Genomic DNA, 17,540 nt, shown 5'->3' on the forward strand with positions numbered 1-17,540 from the left:
AGAAGGAGGGTGGAGAGCTGTGTGTGGACTATGCCAGACACTGTTAGAAGGGACTGCAGGAGGTCCCTGTGACAGAGGAGAGCTGGAAAAGCTTAGCACAGATTGCATGAGGCTGTCTGTTCTATATGTGTACACAGCTAGAGTACCAACGATGTTAGAATATCCAGGAGCTCTGTGCACATCCAACAATTTTACTGTGTACTTGTGTGTTGTGGGGGTCCCAGATCCAATGCAGCAGGAATCCTAACATTAATGTCGGCTTCCTATGCTCTGACACAATGAACCAGGGGCAACATCAGCTTCCAAAGGTCCCAGGTGGGCAGTGGCTCTCATGGGCTGCTGACCTGCAGGAGAATGAGGTGATGGTACCACAGCAGGCTCATCTAGGCACCTTGAAGTCCTTCTGGCAGAGCTCAAATCTAATATGCCTATAAAATGGCTTTCTTCGTGTTTGGTTTTAATTTCATAACCTGGCATAGAAAGGAAATGTGAAGAAGTGGACTGAAATATCTGCATGACTTCAACAGTGTATGACAAGAGAAAGTGGAATTATGAATGTCATATTAATTTTGGCTTACACTGACATGTTTACTTGCAGTAGAGGCCTTGCATCAGAGCAGTATTTTGAAATCAAGTGCTGCAACACCTGTAGGCGAAATTAAGTAATTTCAGGGCAAAACCACAGTCTTATCTCAGAAGTAGCTTGCTTGGGTGGCTGTCACAAGGATAAACCTGAATCTTAATGCTGTTTTTCAGTTCTCCCTAATCAGAAAGTCTCAAATGCTTCAGCAGCACATGCTGCATTTAGATAAATTTCTGCATCCAGGAAACTCACCCAATTATTATTTTGTGTGCAAAAAGCAGCTCAATGAAGAATCCCAAATCCTTGTTAGGGAACATGGTTGTCCCATACAGGACTCAGCACCCTTTCCCCCCATCTGAGCCCAGACATTTCTAATGCCTGGAGACAGAACAACAGTGCTTTGGAAAGCTCCTACTTCTGTGGTGTTCACTGACAAGGAATCTGACCCTATTCCTCAGCAGTTTGCCTGGCACTGCACGCACCAGGTTTGCCCTTCTCTTACCCATGGGAAGCCATGAAAGAGATTTAAGGTCTTTCCCATGGAAAGGACCTGGATGGAGCCTCCTGGCTGCTAAGGTGATTGCTTCCCTTCTACCCTACAAGGAGAAAATGTGGGAACCACTAAAACAAGGAGGGTGAACATCAGTACAATCTTCCTGCTTGGAAGGACATCCCCTGTCTTTCTTCCTGAGCAACACAATCAGGTCCCCAGCAGGTGCTGAGGTTTTCTCCCTGAATGCCTTGGTCAGCTGAGCCACAGCACCGAGACAGAATGAAAACTGTCACGAGAGACAGTTTCCCAAGGTGCTTGGTCCATGCCACGCGTGGTCACAGATGTTGATGTGCTCCAAATCCCAGCTATGGTACCCTTGCTGCTATGTCTGGGGGCTCTTATAAAAGCTTGTGTTGCAAACGCATGTCTTTATTGCCTTTCCCAATTCAAAAAAAGGCAACTTATTGATTTCCATGCTCTGCTTTGTGTGCCTCAAGGGAGCCGTGGCCAACCTGGACTTCCTGGCGTTTGTGGAAACTTACAATGGTGTGCTGATTTCCATCCCACTGACTCTTCACTCTCAGGCCAATGGCACATCTCCAGGCAAAGAGAGACCTTTACCCAGAGTGGGCCCTGCTCTGCCTCCCAGGTGTTGCCAGAATGAGATGTCACGGAGCTGGGGTCCCTCCCCATACCAGAGACCCATGGATCCTCTCTTGCTGGGGTGGGACAGCCTTCCTATGGCTGTGATCACCCCCTTGCTTTCAGCCCCTGTTATGGGCATGTGCACCATGAGAACATGGCAATAGCTCTCAGAGAGAAAATGGGTGAATGCTTTTTCTGTAATAAAGTGGGGGTTTTAATAACATAATTAGAGCAGTGTTCTCTAGGCAGCCTGGGGTGGTTTTGGTTGCTTGTTTTTCTTATATAAATTGAAACATATTTCAACTTCAGGATTTAATTTTCCCCCACCTCTCCTGCAGCAATTACAGCTAAATGCAATAGAGGAAGCATAAACCTGAGCCTGGGACTCTGGCTTGAAGAAGTTTGTGCCTGACAGAGAGCCACAAAACATGTGGTCATAGTTTGCTTCATGGCTCTGTTTTGCCTCTCTGCACTGTAAATAAAAACTAACTCATTTGCAAACGATAATTCCAGTAGGTGATCTAAGCCTTTTTTCTTTATGAAAGTGTGCTGGGCCTGGCTAGGGTGGAGTTAATTTTCTTCATTGCAGCTCCTATGGTGCTGCGGTTTAGATTTTTTGAAAAAATCAATGCTAATAACACAATACTGTTTTAGCTGTTGCTGTCTAGTGTTTGCACAGCATTGGGGCCCTCTCTGTTCCTCATTCTGCCCCCTGCGTGAATAGATTGGGGCTGCAAAAGAGGCTGGGAGGGGTCACAACTGGGGCAATGACCCAAACTGACTGAAGGGATAGTCCGTGCCATGTAACATCATGCTCAGCAATGAAGAGGGAGAAGAGAGTATTTTAGGGAGGTTAACCATCTTTTGTTCAGCAGCTGGCCGGGTGTTGGTCTATCCAGGAGGTGATGAGGGATTGCCTTTGCATTCCTTCTTTTGCTTGCTTCTTCTCTCCTTTTATTTTTTCCTTCACTTTCTTAACAATAACTGGTTTGTTTTGGCTTTTTTATCTTGACCCCTAAGTTTTCTTGCTTTTACTCTGTCTTTCTTCTTCCTCTGTCTCACTGGGTGGAGCGGGGGCAAAGTGAGTGAGCAGTTTTGTGGTGCTTAGCTGCCCACAAAAGGAGTCCATTTTATAAAAAAGGAACACATCTGTGTTTTTAGAGAGACAGGTTACACCAAGGGAGGGAGGTTTCTATATCGCATCTGATTTTGGCAATATTAGTGAGAAACCAGAACACATGGCATCATTTTTGTAAGGTTTTATTTATCTGACTTAATGTGGAAGTGCAGCAAATAAAGAAAATGGCACTGTTTCAGGTGCCTTTTTGGAGCCACAGCATTGTCTGACTCAATGTCCTATTGGCATCTTCTTCTTTAGGAACCGTGACACGCTGGCCCACATGACTACACCCAAAGAAATGCTCTCCAACGTGATGCAAGCTCTGCGATACCTGGACTCCCGTCTTCCAAACGGCAGCCATGTGATTTTAACAGGCTTGGTAGATGGTCGCTTCCTCTGGGATAACCTGCATGACAGATACCATCCCCTAGGTAAATATGAGGTGGTGTGGGGTTCCTCCTGGTTATCTGTCCGCTCATGTTGCCTTTGCTCTCTAAATAATTTATGGATCTATTGAGAATTTCAAGCAAACCTGACAGAGTGGCAAAGATCTGAGAAATATGAGTCAGATATTGGCTGTGCAGCAAAGTTGGAATGACAGTTCTTACCATCCCCACTGCACGACAGGACAGATCCCTATCCTGCCCTGTTCCAACACCAGTGAGACCTACTCAGCTCCAAAACAGCCTCACCACATTCTGTAGATGTGGAAACAAGATGTTCTGCCTCAGCCTTGGCCCAAAATCATGGACAGCCTGCCTGCACTTAATCCTGATTGTTGTTACAGGTGGAGCTGGACATTTAGTTAACACCTCCATTCACTGATTGGTGGATGTTATGGTAAAATTGGACGTGGACCAGGACAGAAGATTAAGTCAGGGGATTGCAAAAGACTGGTTATATATTAGAGAAATAAATTTTCCTCCTGGGTGCCTGCCACCTCCTACACTGTCTACAGGTGTAATGACTGAAACCTCACACCATGTGCAGGCGTGTTTTGGGCCGCTCCCTCAGAGTGTAGTTGCTGTAAAGAGCTTTGGGGCATTTTTTTTCAGAGATTTGCAGGCTGCCTTTGGGAGCCTGTCATCTCAGGGTGTGAATGAAGCTGTACATCTGACCATTAGCAGACCACTTGCTCCTTGGCTTCATCCTGTGCCAAGCAGCAAGGACGAATGTCATCTCAGGGGGCTTCATTCATTCGCACTGAAGTGTGACATCCATCCTTAGTTAGTCTGATAGCTGTGCCTCTGAGGGCAGTGTGAAAACATTTCCCTGGGAATGCGGGATGTTGGGGGGTGGGGAAGCTTGGAAGCTGGTTGCAGAACCCCTTCTCTGCAAGTTCATAGCACCATGCAGTACATAAAGAATGTGAAATACTTTATGCAGGCAGCAAAGAAAGTTTTTACACCAACAGAAGAAGCAAGTTCCTTGATCTCAAGTCAAGAGTGTGTACAAGATGCCATTCCACTGCCAAATTTTAGACCAAAAACATGTACTTATTTGTATTTGTGTAAAGGAATCTCTTTTGCATCTAACAAGCAAGAAGTGGTTTTCTTCTTTGTTCTCATCAGCAAAGAGAGAAGCTAAACTACACCATTAAAATGGTAGATCAGAAATGCAGATGATTTTGGCAACCACAGCTGTCAGCAGAATCTGTGCTGTGGTTTCCCCAAGATTCCCCAGTCATTGCTGGCAGGTCCACATCTTTTCCATTTCTATTCCTGATATCTTGTTATATTTTTCTCTAATAAGCACCATACTACTACCAATGGGAAAAAAAAAAAAAAAGAAACTCTTGCCCCTTTCAGGGCAAGGGAAACCTGTGATAATTATTTTTCAGTCACATAAACCCATTTCTCTCCTTGAGCGCATGTTTATCACAGGGATGGTTCCTCTACTGGATATCTAATTATCAGAGACAACACATAGCATTTTTTGGCACCAGCCAAATCAGGAGTGATTAACTACAAACCAGCTGGAAATCTTTCAGAGGGGCTGATTTGCCTTAAAGGGACCCAATTAATCCTAAGCAACATGTTTTGCAGCAAAGGATCCCTTCTGGCAGATTCTCTGATGGGCTGTGAGCAGGTTTCCCCATTTGGTTGCCAGTCAGTCAGGCGTGACCAGACACCAGTCTGGCTTTCAGCCAAATCCCTGGTCCCCCTGACAGCCCATCCCAGGGCCCGGTGCTTCAGGCTATAGGGGCCTGGGACATTCCTGATATCCAGGAGTGACACTAGATCTTTGAACTTCTCCTCATTTGTTCACTGGGCAGCTAATACTGCTGCTGGATGATGGGCAGCTGTGTGATAGGCATGAATCACATCTGTATCAGGGAGCCACTGTAAAGCAACCTGAGGAGTCCATTTCACTTGGGAGAGATTATACTTTGATATTTATGCAGTACTGAAATATGAAATTTTTATTGTTGTTTTAGGAACTGCAAAGTATAATGATCAGTGCGCTACAAACTCAGACAACCGAGTGGCCATTTAATTCCCATCTTAGCTGTAGCTACCAAAGAAGCAAAAAGATTGAGAAAATGGAGAATTTTCTCAGCAAGCCAGGCTATTGCATAGCACAGCGAATTTTAGGGAATGTCAGCTGGGTGTTTGACTTGGTGCTTGAATTTGCTCACCCACACAAACATATCCAGTTCCCTCAATGACAGCAAAATTGTTTCTCCCTTTTAAGGCTAACCTCTGTGAGGTAAATGCGAGTGTACACAGGCATCCTTCTACTTTGCAAACCCTGCATTTCTGTGGTGAGTGAGAGACACGTTAATGGAAAAAATATCAGTCATGCACTTCAGAAATTGGCATAGGCTGTGATGACTAACCCCACATGCGAGACAAATCACCTATGAAAGGCAGGAGAGGGATGCAGGAGAAGCAAAAGCAACTCTGTGGAGACATGGACACTTGGCAGGAGGAATGCATTGGTGCCACCTCTATTGCACCCCAGCTATGGTGGTGGGAGGGTAACCCAAGGGTGGGAGGTGGGGTGGTGCTCCTGGGGTGCCTCTCCCCACCCAAGGGTGTAGTGCATGGGAATTCACAGACTTGAAAAATGAAGATGCATTTGGCCATCGGGCACATGAACTTTCCCTCTCTGTGCTTTGCAGGGCAGCTGAACAGGGATGTCACATACAGTCAAATTTATTCTTTCCTTGACTGCCTCCAGGTAAGGTGTCTGTCTGGCTGTAGCTTACTAGTCCCCTTTTCCACTTGGCCCACTACTAAAGCCCCTCTCCCCATGCCTACCCAGGTGAGCCCCTGCAGCGGCTGGCTGACCCCCAATGAGACCCTCAGGAATTTGACCTCAGAGGTAAGTCTCAACAACAGGGGACCACCCTCTTGCACATACATTGAGGATATAAGCCCAGTTACCTCAGCACACTTTTTTTCTTCCAACGATGAGAAGAAAATGAGGAAACATCTGCACCCATCCTTTCAAATGCCTCTCAGGCTCTGGGAGGCAGCGTGCTCAAGTGAAGGATTCATAAAGGTATTCCTGTTATAAACTCTCAGCTGTCCAAATTTATTCTCAAGGGATGTGATCTCCCCGAGACAAAACTGTTCAGGTTCATGTTCTTTAAGAAGAAAACATACCTGATAAGGAAGAAAAGGCTTGTGAATCAAGTAGCTGTTGGTATGACAAGCTGGCTGCATAGATTTTGCTACCAATGGGAGCAGGTCCTGAGAGCAAGAGTTTTACCCTTTTTTCATTTGAGATTTGTGCTAATCTTCCTCAGACACATTTCTGTGAACTTAATCGTCAGATGGTGTGACCAGGGAGCATCCAGGCTCAGTGCAGGAATGGGAACAGACAGAACAGAGATGTCTTAAAACTCACCCTAAAAATCTGGCTGCAGAAGTAAATGACACATAATACCAGCCACTAATTTTGTTATGGTGCAAACTGATTTTTAATTCCAGGAATCCCCTGCAGTCATGTAAAAGAGACAGTAACCAAATGTTATCAAAGGTATCATCTCTGTGTATAGTTGTATTAATATTTGCATTCACTAAACAACAAAATATTGCCTTAATTTAACCAAAGCTTACATATGTATTTCATTTTGTGCCCTGTCCCTCTTGACTTCAGAGAAGGCAATTAAACAGATTCCTAAATCTTAGCAGGATTACAGTTTATATATTCATACCAACAATACAGAATATAGAGTACATGTAACTTCTGTCCATGAACAATGCATATGCCTGCAGGGTATGAATTAATCTTTTTGAGCCCTTGTCTGAAACTAATTGTCTATGTTATTATCCAAACTGCACAATTTAAATATTTAGGAGATCCTGATCTCTGTTATGGCTGTAGAAATTACACTGGATGTATCAGTTAGGCAGACACTCAGTGAAGGTAATTTACTCTGCTGAAAGTAAGGGTGGAATTTGGTCTACATAGATAAGCATTAGCATCCACTAGCAGGAAGGACAATATGAAACCAGAACATTTCTGTTGCAGAAAAGTTTTGGGTTTCTTTAGAAGAAAGGAAAATTACTGGGCTGCCACTCATCAAGAGGCTCCAAAACTGAGAAGTTCAGAATATTTATATAAGCCTAGGGACACTACTAAAAGAGGTCTCCAGTAAAATAAGCATATGCTGTATTAAACTTACAAAACCAGCTGAGGCCTCAATGTAACCTGCAAGGACATGTTGCATGATGAACTGGGTAGCTCAAAGGCTGATGGTGTTCATGCAAGTTCATGTTATGACGAAGAGCCCCATTTCACCTCCTTTCCCCCAGCTGAAAGAGCAATATTAGCTATCGAATTCCTGGCTGCACTTCAGTGATGAAAGCTGAATCCATGCAAAGCAGCATAAACAGCAATGAATAGTCATTAAATCACTTGATTTTTTGCAGAGAGCGTTACAACTTTCCAACGTCCTGAAAGAAATAGCGAGATCTGAGAAATTTTCCAACTTTGATATTTTCTACATGGATTTCCCACTGAGACAAAGTAAGTTGCTTTTTTTCCTGCCTTTCTCACCAAACGTTTAGTCAGGTGCTGAGCTGCTAATATGGTCCTCATAGTTTAGCTCTGTACTAGGAAAAGGGCAGAATAGTCAGCCAGCCTAGGTGATCCTGCTGGCAGGGATGTGGTCAAGAGGGGATATTTAATGCCATCTCCCATCTTCCCTGAATGGAGAGTAGCCATGGACCTTTGCTGAGACAAGACCCCACCACCAGCCTGGGCACCACAACCTCCGTGCTGCTCCCAGCTGCCAGCACTCTCAACCCCAGTAATGCACAGCACACAGGCCACTTTCTCTTGGGTGGTAAGGGGACAGGCAGAGCAGATATGCCTCTCCTAAAAATGCCTCCTGCTTGTCCACTGCAGTTTTTCAGGCTGGTGAAGGAAAAAAGAAATCTTGAAACTATATTGGTCCATAAGATTTGGTTATATTTTTGATCATGGCTTTTATAGTGGGTCATCTAGGCTGGAGATTCATACCCACAATGGTGAAGGTGGTCTTCATGAGCTGTAGTTTACTATATCACTGACTAGGCTTCACATTGCTTCCTCTGGGATGACCAGTGCCTCAGGAAGGAGAACTTTTATCGTCCATTTTTCTGTGAATAACACAGCCACGCTCTCCTAACTCACTGTTCTCAAAAGTAGAAGCACCTCTCCCAGGAATAACTGGCTTCTTTCCTACATTTCTTTAAACATCTACTTTGACTTGAAGAGCTTACAAAACTTGTCCTTCTGTGGTCTTTAGTGACATTAGGTAAGCACATTACCTAAATCATTCTTCTGCAACTGACATTTGAATTAAAAAAAACAAGATATTTTTGTTGTTACCATGAGCATCAGCAGACAGTGTCTCTGTGGGACTGGGGACAGACACCTGTTGCTGGATCCTTCTGAGCTTGGCTTTCCTTGCAAAAAGCAAGGGAGTCCAGCTTGAGGCATCACCCAGCATCAGCTCAGCTTCATCAAAAGGAGAAACATACTCCTTCTTTTTAAAAATAAGAATCAGCATGGGGTGACAAATTGAGTTGGGCAACATATTCAAGTAGTTAGGCAGTGATGGGAAAGTAAGGAAAAGGCTTCTTTTTTCAGCCTGAATCTCCCATGTTTCAACTTATGCCCATTGTCTCTCCCTCTCCTACTGTGCACTGCTGTGAAAAGACTAGCCCCACCCTCACTGCCTCCTCACAGGCTCTTAGCCAGAAGGGATCGTACCTGTCCCTCAGCCTCTGTTCACAGGGCAGGAGCTCCAGCCCCGGCCACCTGACAGCTGTCCCCAATAGCATGAATGTTTGTGTTCCAAAAATAGTATATTATAATTGGAAAATAAACTTAATCTCCATTTCCCTCTTTTTATATTCACATAGAAAGTTCTGTGTTGGTCCTTATAGAAAAATTTAGTCTGGGTATTATATTTTAAATCCCAGCACACAGACAGCTAAATCTGGAGCCATGAAGGGACAGAAGCACCCTGTCAGTACTTTAAAGTGTACATCTCTAACACCTCTCCCCATCAGGGCCTGGCTGTCCTCGAAAGCACGAAGCTGCCAAGGCACCTAAGATTATTAAAAATGCATTTTGCAGCCAAATCCTATCAAAATTCAAAAACTTATTTTATCCTGCATGACCCACTTCAGGAAACTGGTTCTGGGTCTCATGAAGACCATATGGAGAAGGAGCAGGTAAAGAAGTGAGGATAGGAGAGGGAGTCTTTCTGTTCAAAAGTTCCTCTCAGAGAGGTGGACTCCACTGCCAAGTTGATTATTGCAGCACAGAGTTTCAAAGTGTCCAAGTCTCTTTGCAGCTTTTGCCTCAGCTACTTAATATTTAACAAGTCATTCGGATTTGAAATGAACTACCTGCTGGGTAGGCAAATTACTTTAATAACTTAAATTACTAACTTTAAGTAATTTATTTGCTTTCACAAAAAGAAACATCTTAATATAATTTGCTGATCTTGATTACATCGTGTTAAATAAATGAAGTAAACAAAATCACACATGCATACACAAACATCAGCTTTGAAAGACACTCTGCAAAGTTTCCTGCAGCCCTGGAGCCAACGATTCGAGCTTGCCGTCAGGAAAACTGTCAGATCATAAGCGTGCTCAAAAGCCAGCTAAGGCTGCTGACCTACTTTTCTGGTCTCTTTCTGAAGCAAGCACAAATCCTCCATGAAACTCTCCAGACATCAAATATTTAGAAGTAGTTGCACACTGTGATGACTCCATTGATTTCAGGCTGGCCTAGGCATATATATGTGCATAGCAGCTCCCAGCTTTGTCAAAGTAATATTGGAGTATATTAGCATTTATCTTAGATTTAGATGGACATTCAAGATGTTGCCCTTGGAAATCAGTCATTCCTTTAAGAAGCAGTGTAATAAGTGGCGGGGTATGTGTTGCTTTTTTGGACTTTTTCTTGGTGTGGATGGGAGCAAACTCTAGTCTAGTCTAGCCAAGGCAGTAGTAAGTTTTAACACAAATTCTGGACATACTCAGTTGGTGGTTATTTGCTCGATTGCTCTAGGATTTTTGAAGGTCAAGTATAATAGTCTGAATTGACGTATCTTGATACAAACCTTACTTATCCTTTCGCATTGGAGCTGTAGTCCTGCTGCAAAGTAAAACACAGTACACAAGCCTCTTAATCCATGTATATATAAGGAGTTACACAAGTTCACTCTGTTCATCTATATGAGTGTTCTGTGGTGTAATCTAAGGTGAATATGTGTTGTGCCCAACATAATACAAGTTTGAAATAAAGCTCCAAACCCTGTGTCTTGAAACAGGTTACTTTGGGAGATGACTGAAGCATCTCAAGTGGGTTTCTATAGTCAAAGTAGAAATGTTGCCTTTTTTGTGAATTCAAAGTTAGCATGGGGACCCAGACACCCCTTTTCGACACAATAGCCAGGGTCCAAAATACAGTGGTTAATCTAGATCAAAACTGTGCTTGAATGGAGAACATTTTCCTCCTGACAGGATGCTTGCATAATGCTATTAAGAATTCTTAATCTGTCATTATAAAAGGAATTATTGAATTTACAGTCTGTTAATGCCATATCCACTAGTCCCATGTTTGATCACTCCACAGCCCTTTTGAAGAGAGAAAGCTTTTTACCTCTCTAATGGCTCCAGGGCTTACAGCACAGCATCATTTGCATTGAATGTCACGCTTATGTAATTCAAAAGGTTATTTTGTTGGAGTTGAGAAAAAGACTGCTCAGAAGAGAAGTAACAAAAAATGACAGTCATTCCTGCAGACTTCAGCCCATGTGAATATTGTTGCCATCTTTTTCTCTAAAAAACACTGTTTTCTTTATATTTTTATTTTTTTTTGCATTCTTGAGGATGCAACTAATATGGCAAATCTAGAAGTATTAAATCAGTATTAAATAATTTACAGCTTTACTTGGTATAGCATCCATCTTAGTTGGGAGGGAAAGCGAATTGTTTTACGATCATTTATGTTCAAAGCGCTTTCTTGCATAAAGATCACAGAGAAAAAAATTAACAATAAAGTCTTAAATACTGCCCCAAGGAGAGGGGATTGCACACACTATTGGCTCTGACAACTTTATGCGAATTATCATAATTTTCATGCAGAGCTGTCATGTGCTTGCAAATACCAGTGGTGCTTTGCAGAAGAGGGGGGTACACCTCCAGGCGGGCATCTACGTGTTCACCGTGATAACCCCTCTGCTTACATTATTTGCAGCGGCTGAGGAGTGGCGCAAGATGGGAGGTGAGCCCTGGCAGCTGATTGAACCAGTTGATGGCTTCCACCCCAGCCAGGTAAAAACCCAGCCCCAAGAGACGGGTGAGAGCAGGCAGGATGAGGGAACATGCGAGATGCTAGTGCCCATTGCTGCCCCAGGCACTCAGCTGGCGTGCCACAGGGATGTAGGTTTGGGGTATTTCTCTTTTAAAGGAGAGTCATGGGATCATTTGGGTTGGAAAGACCTCTAAGATCACAGAGGCCAACTATTAACATAACACCACAAAGTCCACCACTAAACCCTGTCCCTAAGCATCACACCTATGGGTTTTTCAAATACCTCCAGGGATGGTAACTCAACCACTTCCCTGGGCAGCCCATTCCAATGCTTGGCAACCCTTTCCCTGAAGAAATTTTTTCTAATATCCAACCTAACCCCATCCTAGTGCAGTTTGAAACCATTCCCTCTTGTCCTATTGATTGTCCCTTGGGAGAAGAGACCAACCTCATCAGGACCTTGATCTCCTTTCAGGTAGTTATAGAGAGTGATAAGAGGTCTCCCCTCAGCCTCCTTTCTTCCAGGCTAGAAGACCTCAGTTCCCTAACCCACTCCTCATAAGACTTGTGCTCCAGACCTTTCTCCAGCTCCATTAACCTTCTCTGGAGTTGCTCCAGCACCTCAATGTCTTTTTTGTAGGGATGGGCCCAAAACTGAACACAGGATTTGAGGTGTGGCCTCACCAGAGCTGAGTACAGGGGGACAATTGCTGCCCTGGTCCTGCTGGCCGCACTAATGCTGATACAAGTCAGGGTGCCATTGGCCTTCTTTGGCCAATCTAAATGATGGCTTTAGCCCTAGAGCCAACATCTCTGTTTCAGGCAGCTGCACTCTGCTCTGGCTCCTGCAAAGTCTTCTGCCTCTTTCCCTCATTGACCAGCACTATGGCCAAACAGGTCTTAATGCACAAAAACTGATCCTTGCCACTTAGCCTGGCCACTTGTCTGCCCAAACACCCACAGGAATTTTGCAGGATCAGGACAGAAACGCAGCACTGCAGGAACCAGACAGGTCCCCTCCAGCCCTGTCCCTGCTCTGCAGCCTCTAAGGCTGTGGGTTTCCCTGTTGCAGCCTGAAACAAAGCTTTCTTTTTGAAGCTATACATTTAAATTTCTTATGCTCAGCAGCTACATATTAGTACGTTTTCTCCTGCTTTCTTGGCCTCCTAGAACATGTGGCAGGAGGTTTACAGTCAGAAGTAAACAAAAGGGAAGGAGAAGCACCTGCTCTGCTTTAAGTCCTCGCTTGGATTCGATAAGGTTGTGAGGTTGCCTGGTTCCCACCATACTCACTTCAAAATAGTTTTTTCTGACCCTGTAAAACACATGGAGAGATCATGTTCTGCAATCAGCTGCAAACAAAGCCAGTTGGTTTTCTATTTGCTAGCTGCAGATTTCAAACACGTATGCAAAGCAAAGCAGCAGCCAATCTCCTCTGGACAGTCTTGGGAAAAACTGTGTGTGAGCTGAAAACCCACATGCAGCCTTTAACAGTGAGGTCTCTCACCAGTGGGCATAGCCTGACAGGGTTCTCAGGACACTCCTCAGTGATGTTCTTATGGTGCATGGTGCCAGCTCTGTGCCATGGTGAGAGCAGTTTGGAGAAAGCTGTTGTCTAGAACATCACTGCCTTGCCCCACACTTCCAACTGCACACTCCCCTCCACCTCGGAATGATCAAGCCATGCAAGCAAACCCCACCATGCTGGCAGTGCCCCCTGTTCAAAAGTATGGCAGGATTTTATGGACCAGTTTTATGTTGTTAGCTAACACTCTGCATGTGTTGACTTCCACACCTGATCCTCACACAACCCAATGTAATGACATTTTCCATGCTGAGAAAGAGCAGTCGATGGAGAAGAACTTCAACATGCACTGGAAGCATTGATGGATTCCAACATTTTGGCAGCTTCTCCGTTGAATGTGCTGTCAGTTCAGCTGGAGGAGAGCTGCAGGGGGAAGTCCAAAGGCAAAATAGATGCTTTAGTTGCCTTGTTTCACACCCACGAGAAACTCCAAACCAGTCAGGTGGAGCAATACGGTGCCTTGCCTAGCCTTGCCAAGTTAAAAGAGCCTCCTGTTCAAAGAGGGACTCCTTCATAGCAGAAATTCCTGCCTGTCTACCACACGGTACCAGAAGCTAGCTGCATGAAAGTATGAACTCACAGCCTGGGGATGCAGAGAAAGCATACCTGGATTTTTTGCTGCAGGCCTTTTGCAAGGACACGATTAGAGAAAACTCGGCAAATGAAATGAGAGTGAAAATCATGATGAAACAAACCCCATTCCCAACCCTGCCATCTGGGGAAACTGTGCCATACAAAGACTATGGAGTGAAGCAGAAAAAGTCTTTGCATAAATTTTCTGTCTTACCCCAAGGCCAGCCTGAGGTTTCTTATAACCCCCAGCACCAGGCTACCATGGGAGCCAAGCTTGCCATATCACAACTTTTCATCCAGGCTCTTGCTCACATCCTGCAGCTGCAAGGTAGCATGGAGTTGAAGGCAGGAAGAATATATCTGAACTGGATCCTTCCTAAGCAAAAAGGAAGTTATAAAAGGACATAGAAGGGCAGCTGCAAAACTACATGCAGCCCCCAGAGTCCTGAGCTGCAGGATCCAGCCAAGCACTGTCTTTTTTCACTCCCTCTGGACCTGGCGTCCTGCAGTGGTTATGATTTCCCCCTCCTACTGTTAGGATTACCGTTACTGCTTTTATAGGTACATTTTCCCTTACAGTCAAGGTGCCAGCTGTAGATATGCCTCACTTCAAGTGAGTTATTGTCTTTCTAGGATTTATTAATTAGCCTTATCCAAACATCCACCATTTTTCTTTTCCTGTTAGTGTACAGAAGTCTGTTATCAATATAGCACTATTTAGACTGAAACATAGCACTCTGCTCCAAAAGAGTGACTCTCTTAATAAAAAGAAGGGGAAGTGTGAGCAGAGTGGTATTTAAGAGTACACTTAAGAAAGATGATAAACAATTCACTCACTCCTCACATGAATTTTATTTAAAGTTTTACTTTCTACCAACATGAATGCCTCTGGCCAGGTATAGCTTTTTTACCATACAATGTTGCCTAGCAGGAGAGAATTGATGCCATGCAGCTCAAGTGAACAGAGGCTCTTACTTTAATCTCTGCAGCTATTCCCCATCCCTCAGGTATAGCTTGACAAAAACTTACAACAGATAAGACCTAGCCTGGGCATTTCTACTGAATTTTCCCTCTGTAGACCTCAAAGTACCTGACAAATATTCTCAAATTTTGGAATTGAGCAGCACTCCAAGGAAAGCATAAATACTTTAGCTCTTGCCTTCAATGCAGAGAAACTTTGGAGCTTGGGATAAAAGAACCGCAGTGCCCCTCTCGGCCAAGGGTGAGCTGGCAGTGTATACAGAGATCCCTAGTCATTGTAACACAGCAGTGGGCAGCATAATATGGTGTCTGTTCTCAGCTCCTGGAATTCACCTGGTGTTATCAACTGTCTGTTTAATTTTAAAAAATCATCTGCTGGTATAAACATAGCAGAAGTAGGTGCCAGCATATATATCCAATAGTCCAGCAGTCCAGACATTCCAGAGGGATATGGGAGGGAATTGAAACTTCCTAACTGAAGCTTGCATACCTACAATTACAAGGTAAAGGGAAGGAAAATAAGAAAAAAGACAACACTCACCCTGTCCCGTTAGAGCTAGTGCAGTTTCTTATGCTTTGGAGAAAGGCTAGGTTAGGCACTCAGGCAGGGAAAACTAGCCCACACAGTCCCCACTTCAGGCAATACTTTATATTTAAAAACCCTTGAAAGAAGGGATAAACACCAAGTACTGATTTGTTTAGCCAGGCCCAGAACCACATTCCCTTTCTGCTAATTTCTTGCACAGTAAAGGTGTTTTTATTAAGTTGCATGTTTTTATTAAGTTGCAAAACAGGAGGCTGCAAACAAACCACTCATTACTGGCATAATTGCATTCCACTAAAGTTTCAAAGCTAAAATTTGCCTCCATAAAGTGTTTTACAAAACATTCAGCTCAGGATGGAGGTGGAAGAAATTCACACCATTTACTTTTGACACTTAAAAGCCAAATGCATCACTCAGTCCTCCCAAGTTCCCTCTAGAGCTGTCTTTGTGAGACCGTTCCCCAAAGTCCAGCTTGGTTGTCCTTGGAAGAAATATGACTTTTTCTTCCCAGTAACTACAGATGGAGCCTAGCAATTTTCTTCAGCATCTCTTCCTTACTACAAAATTTCACTGCAAATCCTTGTGAATGCCAGATGGCTTCAAGGACATCACTTCCCTCTAGAACAGCCTACTGCTTTGTTTGGATGACAGGGCTATGAATTTCAACAGGATCCTGAACAAACAGCTCCATTTCTTGCTTTTCTGAAGTTACCAGGGAGAACGTGAAAGCCCTGAGCATCACAAACTGGAACCTGAGACGCTTGGAAGATTCTTAATGTTTACATACAGGCAGGAAAGCACAGCTTGAGTGTGATTAGCTTCTTCCTTTTTCTTCCTTAAGTCATAGCAAAGCATACTCCACCCAGAAATACAGAGAAAAAGCTGAAGTGGCACATATCAGATGAGTTGAGTATTTACACTTTGCTGAGAAGCACGCCCATTGCCAGTTTGGTGCAGAAGGAGAAAACAGATAGCCTGAAGCTGCTGGAATAACACAGCTGCCTCCCAGAGCCCTGTGAGGAATGGGTAATATCTCCTGTAAAGAACTTCCTTAGGGGTTGTCACCTTCACTATTAAGAAAGTAATTGCAAACCCCATACAAACTACAGCATGTCTCACAGCACAAGAACTTAGGAATTTAGGAAAAAACGTGTAAGAAATGCAATTTCCAGAATCACAAACCCTTCTCTGTGCCTCGCTACTCATCCAGAGTAAATTATTGAAGTCATCAGGACTTTATGAAGTGATGTGTTAGCAGAACCTAATTTAGGTAATAATTCAGGGTAGTTTAAGCATATATACCCTAAATTACAGTCAACAGTAGTCTGAACACTGTAGAGCATACCTCCGGTGATACCTTTGCAAAGGGTGTACCACGCAAAGATAGCAGGGTTTTTAAAACCAACCAACAAATCCTGATAAAAATATATATGGAAGGCTTAGGGAGTTGTGAAGGAGGTTTGGAGACTACATGTCAGAATGGACCACTCTGACAGGGATGGGCCTCAGCCCCCTGGATGACATAGCATGTCCCAGAATAAATGTCTGGTCACTAGAAACTGCAACCAGAAGAAAACACTCTACTGTACAGTCTCCTCTATCCTTCTTCCCTGCCCCCATTCCTCCGTCAGCTTAATGAAACCTCAGGTGACCAGAGTCTAAGAGCTTCCATACCACAAATATGTCTTGTTGTATATGAGTTCTGAATAAAAGTAAGTTTTTTGTCTCCTAGCCCATCATTACAGCTTCTTTCAAAAGTACATTTAAAAAGAAGTGCCTAGAAATTTCCCAAAGGCTTCTGTCTTTTCCCAAACTCCAAAACAACAGCATTCAAATAGTTTGACTCAATAAACCTATTTCAGTCTTTTAAAAAAGGCTTTGTTAGCCTTCGTAATTGCAATCAGTGTCAGCGTTAAAAAGTTTATGTTGAAAATAAAGTTATCATAGAAGCCAATTATAATTGTAGGTCAGGAGTTAAAGCAAAACTGCCTTAGCAGCATGGGAAAATTTGATTAAGGGAGAATCAGGCTGTTCTCTCTGTCCCTTTCTGCTACCCTTGATGTCTTTTACCCTGGCAATACAGCAGATACAGTTTCTCTTTAGTGCATAACTTCCGGGGCAAAAATCTCTATGAAAATTGGACTAATACTGATATTGAGGAGAAAAGCTATTCTAGCATTTCTGCAGGTCTCATGGGAAAAAAAACCTCTGAAGACAACCAGCAGCAGGTGCAAACTTAGAGCA

At 43.7% G+C, this 17,540-nt stretch overlaps 1 protein-coding gene across 1 annotated transcript in view; it reads left to right on the forward strand.

Moving 5' to 3' along the window:
• Positions 1-17,540, forward strand: part of AOAH (acyloxyacyl hydrolase) — an 80,555-nt gene that overhangs the window by 61,106 nt on the left and 1,909 nt on the right. The window contains exons 17-21 of the mRNA XM_032695839.1: positions 3,100-3,272; positions 5,966-6,024; positions 6,109-6,168; positions 7,725-7,821; positions 11,557-11,633. Of these exons, the coding sequence (XP_032551730.1) occupies positions 3,100-3,272; positions 5,966-6,024; positions 6,109-6,168; positions 7,725-7,821; positions 11,557-11,633 (466 nt within the window). The remainder of the gene's footprint in view (positions 1-3,099; positions 3,273-5,965; positions 6,025-6,108; positions 6,169-7,724; positions 7,822-11,556; positions 11,634-17,540) is intronic.

Source organism: Chiroxiphia lanceolata, chromosome 1 (genome assembly GCF_009829145.1).
Source record: "Chiroxiphia lanceolata isolate bChiLan1 chromosome 1, bChiLan1.pri, whole genome shotgun sequence".
NCBI classification, from domain to species: Eukaryota; Metazoa; Chordata; class Aves; order Passeriformes; family Pipridae; genus Chiroxiphia; species Chiroxiphia lanceolata.